Here is a 16,876-nt window from a genome sequence, read left to right as displayed (position 1 = left end):
CGATAAGTTGTGTTTCAGAAAATATGGCTTTGGAGTTTCGTTGTTTTATTTTTTATAGATTTTATTATTAAATAGTGTTCGCAATATTTCTGCTAAAACAACTTAATCTACGTCTAGTAAATGAGAAAATCCTTCCAGAGATTACTTATTACTTACAATTTATACGGGACACATTCTAGGCGACTTTGGAAGAAGATTCTTGTTTTACTATCAATACATAACTATTAATGAGACCTTACAAAAGATCATTACACCTCATAGATAAAAATATAAAAGAACCAAACAGTGGGTTCGCGAGGTAATACTATGTCAACAAAATTTAAGGTTCTATTTATACTTAGTTACGTTGAAATAATTAGTTATATTGAAAAATAGATCTACGAAGGGAAATGACAAGCAACAAATATTTGTTAAAAATTAATTAATTTAATTATCATTCTGTATTAACTTTACTTTAACTATCAGTAAAAATAGATAATATTGGTTAAAAGATCTAAAATATAAAATAATAAGTCAATAACTAAACTGTTGATTTATATAAACGTATATATTAAACATTCCTAGACTATTTATCTAAAGTTGGAAACAATAAAATTCGTCTGAAAGAACTTCAGGAAATGTGAGATATAAGTGAGCTAAGAGTAATTCGATATTATTTGAAATATGAAATAATGAAATAACTAAAAAAATGAAATAACTACTCAGCATGTTTTATTATTAAAAAAAAAGATTCTAAATTAGACTGTATAAATAGCTTAACAGTGAACTACACGTTTGTGCTTATAATTTTTACCACGTTCTAAAAATATTATATGTTCTATATTATGTTCTCATTGCAATATTATTGTTCAGTTTATTCAGTAACATTTTCATGACAGTAGTTGACTGCAAATTTCTGAGGGTGTAGTTGAGTGTATTTTTCAATAAATGGGATTTTTGATGTGTTTTATGGAGCGAAGAGAACGAGTCATAACAGAAAGGATTTAAGTTTGGCAAGTAAGGCGGGTAGGTTGAACATTTTCAGTTAAGCTGGTTATGTTTCAACACGTTGAACAAGAGATTGTCTGTTAAGTTTTTATTGTATAGACCTGACTTTACATCATGATATCACATTATTGAATAAATTCACTGAATTCGATGAAAGAACATGAACGAAATTTCTTTTTTTACCGATTATTTATTTGACTTATTTGACACTATAAATTTTCTTTAGCATTAATTTTCAAGACAAATAAGAATTATTAACCACTGCACCCAGTAGTCGGTAAAAACATCGTAATATTGTTTCAGTTACACCATACCCACATTCTTAAAAGGATTTAAACAGGATTTAGAGGAAGATGATCTTACGGAGACGTGGACTGAGCACAAGTCTGGACGCTTGGGTAATTTAATGGAGAAATACTGGAAAGAAGAAGAGCACAGAGCTACGAAGAAAAACAAAGACCCATCTCTCTTGGTGGTCTTGTTCCGAGCTTTCCGAGTCGAATTTCTTCTGTACGGGTTAATATTATTTATTTCCGAAGCCATAAGGTAAGTTTATAATATTCATGCGCGGAAAAAGTAATCCGTGCGTTGCATTGAATTACGTTTCAATGATTAATTTTGTTTTCTTGGAAAGAATCTAATATTGTTTGAAAATTAACTTTAAAAACCTAGATCACTTTTCGAGGTTTATAATAAAATCTGGTTTTGTGGCGAATAGTTTCACTTTATAAGTAGCTTAGTTGTTCAGTTGCGGTATGTTGTTTCATATAGGAGTTAGGAAATACTATGAATTTATTAAAATTGCGTTTGTTTCCGTTAGAATCAATCAGCCGATTTTTCTGGGATATTTGATCAGTCATTTTGTGGCTCCCGTTCCTGATAAAGATAAGCCAATTAGAAATACCACTAACATAGAAAAGGAGCAACAGTAAATATTCAGTGTGTTGATTTGTTTTAACATGTTTTGTGTGTTGTTTTCACAAATTAACTCTATTTTATTGAACAATTATAGTAGTGTACATATATTTTGTAGATAATTGTAGGCAATTTACTGATTCAATCTCGAAAGAACGATGCATAGTAATGCCTTTAAATACTTATTTGGTTGTTCAGAACGCTCTTTGCCTTCGGTATCAAAATCGCTACTTTTAAAACGTCGAAACCAGAATTTTCATGTTGATTTCGATGGAGCATGTTTGTCATAAGCTTCGCACAGCGTTCGATGACCTTCAGCCGCATTTTTATTCAGATTTAAATAAAAAATTAAAACTTCCCGCAAATGCGTTTTACTCGGTACAAATTCAACAACATTTCCAACGTACTGAAAAATATGTTTGTTTACAAATCGACGAAATGAGAAATACTGAAAAGCGAAGCCTGTCAGTGATGTTTCAACATCAAAATGGTTACAAATATACCTGCTGATAAAACAATTTGGTGTGAAGCAATAATTAGGGTTGTCGTCCAAACAGTCTCACAGTTTTTAAACTTCATATAAAGTTCTGTTCGTTTCTTTTTAACATGCTTTTTCCACTTAAGCTTGGCAACCAGTGTCATGCTCAAGTATTTTGCTGTTTTTGCATACGGAATTTCGCTAAAACCAGATTATCTTAGTGTCATACTTTACCAAAGGCTTGGGGCTCGTTTAGAAATATAGCTGAACCTTAATTACATTCGTAATGTGATGTTTTTGATCAACTGTCGAGAGTTCATTTCTAAATCCAAATTGGTCTGCCTAAAAAACCTAGTGCCGGAAGTTGTTATATATAAGTGTGAATATCTCAGCATTGCCGAACAAAGAAGCCGAAGTCACTAACATTTTACAAGTTATGCATCAAATACATGGAGGTTTTGAAGATTTTCAGTCAGCAGATGTTGAAGTTTGAGCTGCTAATGGCAATGAACTCATAGAAGGGGAACTCGTTGAAATTTTGGGAGGTAATACAAATAATGAAGATGATACTTCTCAAGAATTAGTTGGAAAATCAATTACCTGTTTAACTTTAGACAAAATAAATGCGACTTTGACATCTGTAGGATTTGGTTTCGGACCTAGATCTTTCACTGGAACGAAGTATGAAGTTTAATAATGGTCTAGAGCGTTTGCCACAACCGTATAAAGTAGCACAGACAGGCAATTAGAAAATAATGAAACAACCAACAATCATTTAATTTTTTTTCTAAATAAACTTTGTTTTGTTACATTTGTATTTTTTAAATACATTTATACTTTCTGATATTATATATTTTGTGACTTTGTATTTATTAAAAAGTTTCTATAGTAACCATCATCTATTAGAAATCTCTTATGAAAAACTGTCATATGTAAGAGCAAAGGTTCGCGTTTTTTAAATGTAACAAAAAATGTCCTTCAGGCCGCACTACAAAAACGTAAATTTCTCTTTTGCCAAGGCAACGTACGCCGACATTGACCTATAATTTTAAGATAGTAATTGCAGAACGTAATTTTTTAATGAATTTGTTATTGAATGTTTTAGAATACTACTCGTTATATCAGAGACGTGGATATGTAATTAAACAGTCATTGACTTAATTAAAAGATTAGAGAAATGCAAACATATTTCATGTTATAATTGGGCTACTGGTGTTATATAACAGTATGAGCGAATTCGGATTCCATTATTGTTAATGTTAAGCTTGTGTATATATATATATATGAAACACATGTTCTACAGGATAGTGACTAATTGCTTATTGTGTTAAAATAAATAACTAATAATTTTTTATTTGATTTGATTGAGTTGCATGTTAGTATTCTTGAACATTATTGATACTAATAATTTGTATACTAGGCAGATATATTTAAAAATTCTGTGGTGGCGTGAAAACTTTTGATGGTTAGAGTCAGAATATTGTCAAGATTTAATGACATTTTAATATTTATGGATATTTTGGATATGGATGAAATTTATATAGAGTATAGTCCACAGTGCTTATTGTTTCACAAAATATGTTAACATAGCTTTTGTTGAGTTAAAAATATTAACTGTAATAATAAACAATGAAATAATTGTTATTTTATGGTGAAAATTGCTACAGAATGTCATCGAATTCCTGTGAAAGTTTATAGAGAATATATTTAGACGTTCCAAAGAATGCTTGGAGTGGTTATAACAATATGAAGATTGTTGTATAACCAAACAGATCAAAAACAAGAACGTTCAGAATCGTATAAGAGGTCAATTGAAAAGTTCTCGGTCTGACACATAGATGGCGCTACTAGAATTAAATCCATATGTTTTTTGGTTAGCCCTAACCCTCAAAAGATACGTGCATAAGCTGTCGGATTATAAGTTTGTGATTTTTTGATTATAGAATTTTCAGTAAAGCAACTTTTGTTATTGTGAAAAAATGGACAAAAAGGAATTTCACGTGTTGATAAGATATTGCTTTTTGAAGGGAAAAAATACAGTTCAAGCAAAAACTTGATGCTGAGTTTCCGGACACTGCCCCAGGAAAATTAACCATCAAGGATTAGTATGCTAAGTTTAGACGTGGTGAAATGAGCACCGAAGACGGTGAACGGAGTGGACGCCCAAAAGAGTTTGTTATCGACGAAAACATTTAAAAAATCCATAAAATGATTTTGAATGACCGTAAATTGAAATTGAAATAAATAGCAGACACTCTACAGATATCAACTGAACGTGTACATCATATAATTCACGACATTTGGGTATGAGAAAGCTCTGTGCAAAGAGGGTCCCGCGCAAGCTCACTTTTGACCAAAAACAACGAGGAGTTGATGATTCGGAGCAGTGTTTGAGATGATCAAGCGTAATAAACTCGAGTTTTTACGTCGATATGTGACAATGGATGAAACATGGCTCCATCATTTCACTCTGAAGTCCAATCGACAGTCATCCGAGTGGATTGTACATGATGAAGCCACTCCAAAGCGTGGGGAAATGCAACAGTCGTCTGGCAAGGTTATGGCGTCTGTATTGTGGGATGCGCATGGAATAATTTTCATTGACTACCTTGAAAAAGGAAAGACCATCAACAGCGACTATTACATAGCGTTATTGGACCGTTTGAAGGACGAAATCGACGAAAAATGGCCACATTTGAACAAAATGAAAGCGCTGTTTCACCAAGACAATGCACCGTGTCACAAGTCAGTGAAAACGATGGCAAAAATCCATGAAAGCAAAGGATAAATCGTACTGGTAAAAATGGTATCGAAAAGTTGGAGGGTCGCTATAATCAATATATCAACCTTGAAGGGAATTATGTTGAATAAAAAAACTAATTTTGGCAAAAAAATTGTTTTACTATGGTAGGCCTAGGATTTTTCAATTCACCTGTTATGTGAAACAGGATAAAATGTGGTGGATAGTGATAATACTTATATACATAATAAATTCATATTCAGTCATGTTATGATTAAAATAAAGTTACATTTTTAATAAAAATTAGCGAGAACTTTTCCATACATCTGATTTGCTTCGAAACAATTAATGTGATATTTTGGTTACTTATTACAAGTGACTTACTAAATCGCAACAAATTTTCCACATGTTGCTCACAATAACAAGCAATATCCATGTGTTCGCTAAATTGGAAAAATCAATTTTTTTTGCTCCATCTACTTTCATAATTGGTTTTAAAAGATATTACCGTTAACTCTTTGCTGTTTCAAATTTATAATATTTTATCAGAAGGATTGTTGATTAATTAGAAATGCTTTAGTTTGTTAGTGAAAAATGACAAAATTTGTATATTATTCTACTACCCTTTTCCTATTTTTCTGGATTAATATATAATGTATAGTGAATAGTATAAGGGCAAATAGTGTAGGACTATATAAGTTGCAACTTTATTTTGTCGCATTACATTTTCTGCTTGTACAACAATCCATGTTCTTAAATAGTGGATCAAAACGTATCAAAACCATCATGGAAGATGAATGATGATGATTCGGCTTGAATATTAATGAATTTACATAATTATTGAAAAGTTATTTAAAGTTACTTTGCAAGACTAAACAGACAAAATTGAAAGTGATATAAAATATCATTAAAAAATAATTATGTTACAAAGTTATGTTATCTATTATGAATCCGCCAACATTTCCCTTTTATACAATATTCTTTAAATATTTTTCTACCAGATTCTTGATTAATTATTGACTTATTACTAGTGACTTATTAACTATATATATATATATATATATATATATATATATATATATAGTCAATAAGTACTTTTTATTAATACAAATATTTTCAGAGTAAAATATACGTATAGTTAATGGATATAAAGCAAAACAAATATCTTTTAATCAATAAATTTTATTACACATAAATATCAATTACTATAATAATAAAGGGTCATTGCTATATAGTATTGATCACGTTACAATAAAAAAACAAATAGTACTTAATCAACAAATGACGTTAAACATTTCAACATTTAACCTTTACAACTTTCGATTAAAACAGAAGGTAAAATACGGGTAAATTGCTTGTTATTTTCAGCTTTGTGATCGATAGACCCACAGATTTTTTACGCTGTATTTTTTTTATTGCACACATTTGTATTTTGTTATATGTAATATTATAGTAAAAAACTAGTTGATTATGTATTAGAAATAAAATATATGTAATAAAAATTTTAAGGGTTGTATTTTATATTTCGGGATTTCGTTAAACTAGTGTTGTCACTAGTAATTTACGTTTCTATTGCAAAGTTTAACTATTTTGGGGGCATCAAGCAAAGATAAGAAAGGTTGATTTAGATATGATCAATAGACAAGTTCCACATCAACGGATGCATCAGATTTTTTCAAATTTTGTTTTTTCAATTTATTGGTTAATGACGGAAGTGATAACAAAGAAAAATATTTAGTTTACAAGTATATTTATTAACAATAATTAAATGTCTATAAATTGATGATATTATCATACATTTGTACAATATATATTAGTATTAACTAATACTATTACATGACATTTATAAATAATGTCTTTTTATACATAATAATGTGTTATTAATTTATGTTTCAGGATGTCTCAACCAATATTCCTAGGCCAACTATTACAGTTTTATTCACCAAATGATGTGGATGTTAGTAAGAATGAGGCTTACATGTACGCCGGAGGAGTCGTCTTTTGTTCCTTAGTAAACATTCTCATTGTGTAAGTTTTTTTATATCTTATTATCTCGGTAATGTCCTGAATATTATGACATAACATGAATTAACGATTATCTACAAGGTCGGTTCGGATTTAACGTTTCCGTTTACTATTTCCGTAGAATATAAAAGTAATACATACAAGTCAAGTATAGTCATTGTTATCGTATTTTTGACTAGTGTTTGTTCTACTTCGACAAAATATCTTATGAGAATATTGACACAGCTGTAATTTTTTTAGGTCAAATAATTTCAATACTGTGAATCGTTGTGGACTTGGTATTTTCATAATGCATGTCATTTCGTAATATTTCGTTTATTTACCCTTATTTGGAATCACTCAATCATTAATATTAATCAGGCATACTTTCGATGGTTTTTTTAAAAATATTATTATTTAAACAATATCTAGTAAAATCCTTAAAACACCGTTCTGGTCCATCTTTTTTCAGTATTATTTTATTTAGTAATTTGAAAAATATTAATCAAAACTATTGGCAAGAATGTAATTTCGGTTTTAAGCAAAAACTTTTAGATATTTTTATTATACAAGGCGAATGAATCATAGTAATTTAAGTTCATTCAAAAGCAACTTTTTACTAAGTGTTCTTCAATAAAATTTAATCAATACGTATCTTCTGAACTCTTATTTTGAGACTTGGACACTCTTTTAATAATAAACAAAACACAACATATGTCTAGTCTGACAAGAAAGTTTTTGAGGGAAGATACTCTTTCTTGCAATGTTTTTGTCAATATTTGTTCAATTTTGTTTTAAGTAATATTTCTTATTTGATACGCTTAGTATTACATTAACTATAAATTTATTATTACTTTCCATCTGTACTTGGTTCTGATTTCCTCCGTATTGTCTCGCAGTCGATTATTTGTAGATAAAATTAAATTTTAGTACCCATTAGAAAACCGAAATTATATTTTTGATATTACATGATATTTTATATCGTTGTTAATTTTTTCTTATTCTAGCCATCCGTATATGATGGGAGCTATACATTTAGGTATGAAACTACGAATCGCCTGTTGCACATTGATCTATAGGAAATCGCTGAAATTAAGTAAAACAGCTTTGGGCGAAACAACTGTCGGGCAAGTAAGATATATTAGTTTTTATTAACAAATTTAATGTTTAATAGAATGGTATTAATTCTTACTTTATTGGCTTTATTATTAAGGAAACAAGAAGTCGGGAATTTTAATACTCGATTATTTTAATGGTTAATGTTACTTATACATAAAATGTACTATTACATGGACTACTTCACATATAATTAAAAACATTAATTTTAAAAGATTCCTGTCTGTGACAATGAGTGTTTCTTCTCTCTATATATAGTGTCAAGGATAATAAATGAGTTTTGTAAAATAATAAGTGTTTGTCCTCATTTTCATTCAAAGTTCTGTTTACTTTGTAAGTAGCGCCACGTAATTTCTCTGATTAGTTATTAATTTGTTATACACGTTTATTGGTTGTGGTATTTAATAATACCTGACTTTTAATAGGTGGCGCTTAGTAACGGTTTGGTTAGTACAAATAAATGTGAAGCTCAAGTGTTTGTTGTAACCTATAAATAGTTATTTTGAACAGAAATAAAAGCAAACATTTTTTTATTATGTTAGAATGTTCAACATTCGATGGGAAGGCTATTTTTATATTTTAATTGCCGTTAAAACAATCTGAAACCACTATAGCTATTAAAGCATTAAACCAATAATTGAAATAAAATTCTATTGCTACACAACGACCTTTAGATTCCTTTAGAATTTGGAATATTATATATTCATCGCTCCTTTTGATTCCTTTTTTCTTTTCCTTCCTGTTCGGTTCAGTGCTTTTTTTATTGTATAACTAATTTTTTTTCTTTTTTGATAAAATATATTGAAAGAATAAACAAATATTGGGGGTTAATGGATGGCGCTGTATTTATTCCTTAGATAAAAATAGATTATCATGGATTCTCACGAACTACTGTGGCTGAATCGATCTTTTGTGTGGAGAGTACAGTGAAGAGCTCCGAAATTTTTTTTGTCAAACAAAAAGAAGAGTTTCTGCAGAATATTTTAACGGACTACTTTGACGATTTAAAATCAGAAAAAATGTGGGTTAATCTTTAAGAACGAATTATATCTAACCCATTGTCGAGTAATAAGAACACAAGTAATTGATATTGAATGAAAGAACTGTTTTTGCTATGAACGTCAAGCTCAATGTTCAGCTTGAGCATTGTAATTTAACGAGAAGTTCATTAGATATTGCATCTGACCATCGAAAATAATCTCTATGAAAGCTTTTAAACATTTTCAAATGCTCTCTATCCAATTTTTCAATCTTCGAGACGAACACTGTTCCAGCTCGACATCTGTACGCTATGTATGTCTTTCAAATACGATGCTTAAGGCAAATTCTATTTCAAATTTTTAATTCATTCCTTTAAGATGACACTGGCTTCCACTGTATGTTTTTCAAATGAAAAGTGAAAGATTTTTTTCACACAAGATTTCCGAAAATGTTTTCTCATCAAGTAAAAAGAAGAGTTTTTGTAATATATTTTAACTAACTAACTTTGACGATATAAAAGGAGAAAAATTATGGGTTAGTCTCGAAAAATAAATGATATCTGACCCATTCTCGCGAAATAAGAACACAAATAATTGATACTGAATAAAACTGTTGTTGCTATGAACGTCAAGCTCAATATTCACCTTAAGCATTGTAAATGAATGAGAAGGGCAGGAGTCTTGCACCTTCTGACCATCTGTTAAAGAAGTTGAAGAAATATTTAGATGAATGGATAAGATTAAAACCTACATTGTTTTATTCACACAGAATCGTTATGCCAGAAATATGAGAAATAGTCGCGAGACTGAAGATGTTTTGATTTTATTGATAAACATTAATTCATAGTTCATATATATTATATAATCGTACATCATCTATTTTATTACTAATTCAATATACTTGCTCTACATACAGAAATTGACGAAACATTTACGATGTATAAACTACGTTTATATATAATATTAGCAATTCTAATACGAGCTGTGACAATTTGACCCATTGTGTAACGTGAATTGCATCGTTAAGTATAATAAATGCTGCAATTGCTATACTGAATAAGATGCTAAATCTGCTTAATATTTTCATTAAGGTCGTTAGTTATTTTAGAATTAATTTAACTTTGTTTAGGAAGTCTCGTTCATATAGAATATATTCATTTATATAAAGAACCTGAAAAGTATCGATGATATGTACGAAAATTGTAATAGTACGAAGTAATATAGACTAGGAAGGTTCTAAAATTAGAAAACTGACCATAGTCAATTTTTGGCCTGATCTCAAGCGAAAAGGCGATGTTAAAATTAGCATCAAACTCTTAACGCCTTACGTAAGGGTCATATGACGACATCTATTGGTAGTAAGTTTTCGGAACTATGTTTTGATTCATTTTAAGTTATTAATAGAGTCAGTAATGTTGTAAAGTAACGCGTCACATCATTTTTTTTTCGAGAAATTCGACTTCATCAACATACTCTTCTTCGAGAGATTTTAACGTAGTTTTTTTTTGTAAAATTCTTTATATTTGATCTATGGTAATAAATATGATGTTACAAATTATATATTGATGCAGATGTTGAAGCTTCTAGCATTTTTCATGTAGTACGAATTGTGTACTGCATAGCCACCGATAATGCTAAGAAGAGACCAAATTATTGACAATTGATGGATCGCCGGCTATTAAAATCTAAAGGGGCTCCAGTTAAAGCAAGTGAAGGATCTCAATTACTTGGAATGAAAACAGTCGAAGAGTCGAAGTCCTTTCGAATATTATACTTTTACAAAATGTGGCTGTAGCTTGATGATGATGATGGTGTTAGATGTAAAAATAGGTTTAATTTTCGACTTTGATACGACTTTGTTCACGGACTTCCAACTTACACTGCCATCCAATAATATTCTAGCCGGCTGGTGGCGCAGTAGTAAAGGCGATAGGACGATGCTCCTACTGTTGCGATAGCTGCGGGTTCTAATCCTGGTGGTTTATGTTTGTGATTGTTTAAAATTTGTGATTATCCTAGGCAAGAGTGTAAAATCCGACAAGGAAAATGATCCCAGTCACGCCAGTAACCAGGCTGGGTAAGACCGGATGACTTTTGGGATGATTTCTAAAGTTGGTCATTCGCCAGTCGGTAGGATTAATGCTGAGGACCTTGGTTCGGAGCCCACGTTAAATTGTAGGTCCAGTGCAGATAAACCCATAGTTGGTAAAAGGAGACTTTAAAATATATTAAAAAACCAATAACGATTTCGCGTAATTATGTATACTATTTTGACCACTTTAGACGACTTATATAAAGATAAAAATTAGTGTTAATACAATAGTTTGTGCATAAACTTTGTAATCAAATAATACCCAATGGAAAACGGCTATTTTATACGAAGAAATGTTTGAAGACTTTGAAAGTTAACAGTTAGTTTAGGTTGTTTAACAGTACTAAAAAAGGGAATTATAAAATTTACCAACTGGATCAATACAGCATTTTGATTAAAACATGTCTCAGACATTTGGAAGATGGCGGAAATTATAAAGATCCCAAAACCTGGGAAGTCACCAAACGAAATAAAAGCCTATAGATCTATATCACTGCTGCCAGTAATATCTAAGGTTTTTGAAAAACTGAAAAGAATAAAACCGATGATAGAGAGAAAAAACCTAAAACCAACACACCAGTTTGGGTTTATTAACAAGCATTCAACAATTGACCAGGTCCACAGAATAACAGATGTTATTGAAAAAACCTACGAAAGTAAAAAAGTATGCTCGGCTATATTCTTAGATGTAGCACAAGCCTTCAATAAGGTTTGGCATGAAGGCCTTATTCATAAACTACAGAAAATGTTACCAAAACAACATACCGAACTATTAAAATCGTACATTACAATCAGAATGTTTAGAGTCAAACAAGAAGAAGCTGACTCTACAATAAAAGAAGCTAAAGCAGGTGTACCACAAGGAAGTGTACTGGAGCCTATGCTTTATCTACTCGACACTTGTGATATACCACAAATGGAGAATATTACGATAGCTACATTTGTTGATGATACTGCGATTATAGCTGTAGGAGACAATAGTGAAGAAGCCTCACCAAAATTACAACAGGCAAGTGACAATATAAATAATTGGACACAAGCTTGGAAAATATAAATTAATGAATGTAAATATGTGTATGTGCAGTTCATCTACAATCAGACTGTACAAGCACTAATAACATTACATAATAATTATTCCATATAGCAACAACGCTAAATATCTCGGAATGATTCTTGTTGTAAAACTTCGCTGGAAGGAACATATAAGGAAGAAAAGAAAAGAACTGGTATTGAAATATAGGAAAAGTGCACTGGCTAATTGGAAGAATATCACAATTATTAGTACATAATAAATTGCTATTATATAAGCAAATATTGAAACCTATATGGACATACGGAGTTCAATTATGGGGATGTTCTGCAAAGAGTAACATAAATAAAATGCAAATTTTTCAGAACAAAGTCCTAAGACGTATTGTGGGCGCACCCAAATACTATAGGACTGATTACCTACATCATACATAGATCTATATCACTGCTGCCAGTAATATCTAAGGTTTTTGAAAAACTGAAAAGAATAAAACCGATGATAGAGAGAAAAAACCTAAAACCAACACACCAGTTTGGGTTTATTAACAAGCATTCAACAATTGACCAGGTCCACAGAATAACAGATGTTATTGAAAAAACCTACGAAAGTAAAAAAGTATGCTCGGCTATATTCTTAGATGTAGCACAAGCCTTCGATAAGGTTTGGCATGAAGGCCTTATTCATAAACTACAGAAAATGTTACCAAAACAACACACCGAACTATTAAAATCGTACATTACAATCAGAATGTTTAGAGTCAAACAAGAAGAAGCTTACTCAACAATAAAAGATCCTAAAGCAGATGTACCACAAGGAAGTGTACTGGGGCCTATGCTTTATCTACTCGATACTTGTGATATACCACAAATAGAGAATATTACGATAGCTACATTTGTTGATGATACTGCGATTATAGCTGTCGGAGACAATAGTGAAGAAGCCTCACCAAAATTACAACAGGCAAGTGACAATATAAATAATTGGACACAAGCTTGGAAAATAAAAATTAATGAATGTAAATATGTGCATGTGCAGTTCATCTACAATCAGACTGTACAAGCACCAATAACATTACATAATAATCATTCCATATAGCAACAACGCTAAATATCTCGGAATGATTCATGATGTAAAACTTTGCTGGAAGGAATATATAAAGAAGAAAAGAAAAGAACTGGTATTGAAATATAGGAAAATGCACTGGCTAATTGGAAGAAAATCACAATTATTAATACATAATAAATTGCGATTATATAAGCAAATACTGAAACCTATATGGATATACGGAGTTCAATTATGGGGATGTTCTGCAAAGGGTAACATAAATAAAATGCAAATTTTTCAGAACAAAGTCCTAAGAGGTATTGTGGGCGCACCCAAATACTATAGGACTGATTACCTACATCAATACCTTCAGGTACCCACAGTCAGTCAAGAAATCAAGAGAATTGCAGGGGGGCATGAGGAAAGACTCCATTCCCATGAGAATATTGAAGTATTGCAGCTTTTGGGTACCAACATAACAGGACGCAGACTCAAAAGAATCAAACCATCTTATATTTTTTAGTGTTGTGTAATGAGGTGCACATAAATAAATACAAAAATTCACCAAAATAAATACAAAAACCTAGCACTTTCTCGACTTCTTGTTTATATTTTGTGATTTTAGATTTGCTTTTGTGTGCTAATATGTTGACTATTCCTTTAAGAAAGCAGATTCATTGAAGATATTACGATGATAACAATAAATTTCATTTTCAGGTCGTAAATTTGCTATCGAACGATGTGAATCGATTCGATATAGCGTGCATATTTGCTCACTACCTATGGCTGGCACCAGTCGAAACGATAGTCTGCACATATCTGATGTATCTGCACGTAGGAGTATCAGCCATTATCGGGGTTTTCCTCGTTATAATGTTTATACCTATGCAAAGTACATTGAACTCCCATTAAACTTGATCTTATATTTATACAGCGCTTGTCATTTGCAGTTTACTTAGGTAAGAAGATTTCCAGGCTGCGTTTAAAAACCGCATTGAGAACCGACGAAAGGATGCGATTGATGAATGAGATTATATCTGGTATACAGGTCATCAAAATGTATGCGTGGGAAAAACCTTTCGCGAAATTAATAGCTTTGGTTCGAAGGTAAGTAATTTTAGTAAATCATGTTATGTAATATAATTATCTATAATCGTTTTGTTTCTATTATTACCGTGTTTATATAAATTCCTCTGTTGAGTCATCTTTAATTCTTTAAATGTTTATGTTATAAATTTTCCATTTTCTTAGTTTTTTTATACACGCGACTGTATCAGGTCAATTGAGAAGTCCCTGGCTTGAGACATAGATGGCGCTACTAGAATTAAAGCCATATGTTTTTTAGTTAGCCCTAACCCTTAAACGCAGTGGACGCCCAAAAGAGGTTGTTACCGATGAAAACATTAAAAAATCTAAAAAATGCTTTTGAATAACCGTAAATTGAAATTGAATGAAATAGCAGATACTCTAGCAGATATACTAAAGATATCAACTGAATGTGTACATCATATCATTCACGAATAATTGGGTGTCAGAAAGCTCTATGCAAAGTGGGTGCCGCGCCAGCTCAATTTTCACCAAAAATAACGACGAGTTAATGATTCGGAGCAGTGTTTGAAGATGATCAAGCGTAGTAAACCCAAGTTTTGCGTCGATATGTGATAATGGATGAAACATGGCTCCATCATTTCACTCCGAAGTCCAATCGACAGTCATCCGAGTGGACTGCACACTATGAACCCGCTCCAAAGCGTGGGAAAACGCAACAGTTCTTACATCGGACTACCTTAAAAAAGGAAGGATCATCAACAGCGTCTACTACATAGCGTTATTGGAATGTTTGAAGGACGAAATCGCCGAAAAACGGCCGCATTTGAAGAAAAAGAATGTGCTGCTTCACCAAGACAATGCACCGTGTCACAAGTCAGTTAAAACTATGGCAAAATCCATGAATTCGGCTTCGAATTGCTTCCTCGTCCACTGCATTCTCCAGATCTGGCCACCAGCGACTATTTCCTGTTCTCAGATCTCAAGAGAATGCTCGCTGGGAAGAAATTTTCGTCGAATGAAGAGGTGATCGCCGAAACTGAGGCCTATTTTGAAGCAAAGGATAACAGTCGTACTAATCGTAATTCTAAAAGTTGGAGGTTCGCTATAATCAGTGTACCACCCTTGAAGGGAATTATGTTTAATAAAAAAAACTAATTTTGCCAAAAAATGTGTTTTACTATGGCAGGCCGGGGACTTTTCAATTGACCTGTTATATCTTTATATATAGTTCTACAGGCCGTGTGAATGTAATTAAACTACTCTTAAACGGTTAAACCGATTTTGATGAATACTTTTGTGTGTGTTCCTGTGGATTCGAGAATGGTTTCACAACCGACTCGGTAGGTGGAGTTGCGATAGGGTTCCAGGATGTTTTTATTCTCTAAAATTATTTCGATGATTTATAAAACTTAATATATTCAGGTGAATGATTGCACATACGAGTGACGTGCAATATGTCTTTGACTATTTTGACTATACTATTCTTCAAACTGTTTTTATCTAAATCTACCAAAACGCTTGAAATGTTTCGTTCTGAATTGGAATCAATCTATGGAATAGTTCTCGAGTGTTACAGACACGAATATAAATAAAAAACAAATATAAAAAAATAACAAATTTTACCAACATTAAATATCGTAGTTATAACTTCTTCTATAACAAGTCCCAAATTCTAATATAAAACATTAAAAATATTCCATTTTTTTGTTGGAACTTTGAAACAAAATGACTACAGAAACATTCTTCTATTAAAATGTAATGTTCGATCAAAGTTCAAGTCAAACCATTGACTCTTTTCTGTATTTTGCGAACACATATATATATATTCAAGCTGAATTTATAGATGAAAAATAACATTTTAAGATTTTTTCCATAACGACGGTGTTTTAAATTGTAACATAAACGCTTAGATTTTTCTGTTTCTATTGGAGCTTTGGAATAAAAGCACATAAACACATTCTTCTATTAACAAACAATATTAGATAAAAAATCTAAATTAATTCACCTACTACATTTTTAGTTTCGTAAATATAAACTCATAGATGCCGAATTTTTTGCCTTTTCTCCTTTTTGCTCTATATAATTTTGGAAGGCTTTTAAAATAGAACTGTTTAGGTCTGAGATATAGCTCCAAATTTAATGAAAATCTGATCAAAAACATATTAACATTAGCCACCCAACTGCACAGGAATGCTAGGCATTACCATTATATTCTCCTTTCGATATTTAGCTTGGGATGAGCTTCCAATTCTTAATCTTTGAGTCTTATCGGTTTATCAAAACCATCTGATCAAAAATTTTGACCTATTTTTGATTGTACTTCAAATGTATATAAGCATAATTCGCTATATAACTAACTTTGGCCGTACATTTTGTTTATAGTACTCAACGAAAATTATCTTTAGAAAGCAAGTTAAGAGTTTTATTCAACTGTTCAAAA

The 16,876-nt window shown here is 31.3% G+C and overlaps 1 protein-coding gene across 5 annotated transcripts in view; it reads left to right on the top strand.

Moving 5' to 3' along the window:
* LOC143193389 (putative multidrug resistance-associated protein lethal(2)03659) overlaps positions 1–16,876 on the top strand; it is a 44,926-nt gene that overhangs the window by 10,734 nt on the left and 17,316 nt on the right. For 2 of the 5 annotated variants that reach the window (XM_076399571.1, XM_076399570.1), the window contains exons 3-8: positions 1,291–1,533; positions 1,808–1,915; positions 7,017–7,148; positions 8,132–8,255; positions 14,104–14,278; positions 14,337–14,493. In XM_076399571.1, coding sequence (XP_076255686.1) covers positions 1,291–1,533; positions 1,808–1,915; positions 7,017–7,148; positions 8,132–8,255; positions 14,104–14,278; positions 14,337–14,493 — 939 coding nt within the window. Of the gene's footprint in view, positions 1–1,290; positions 1,534–1,807; positions 1,916–7,016; positions 7,149–8,131; positions 8,256–14,103; positions 14,279–14,336; positions 14,494–16,876 lie in introns of those variants that run through there. The other 3 variants (XM_076399573.1, XM_076399572.1, XM_076399574.1) reach the window with 2 other exon arrangements.

Source organism: Rhynchophorus ferrugineus, unplaced genomic scaffold (genome assembly GCF_030347505.1).
Source record: "Rhynchophorus ferrugineus isolate W39M unplaced genomic scaffold, kcgeb_rfMv2 rfM3, whole genome shotgun sequence".
Classification (NCBI taxonomy): Eukaryota; Metazoa; Arthropoda; class Insecta; order Coleoptera; family Curculionidae; genus Rhynchophorus; species Rhynchophorus ferrugineus.
This window is presented reverse-complemented; position numbering and strand designations above follow the sequence as displayed.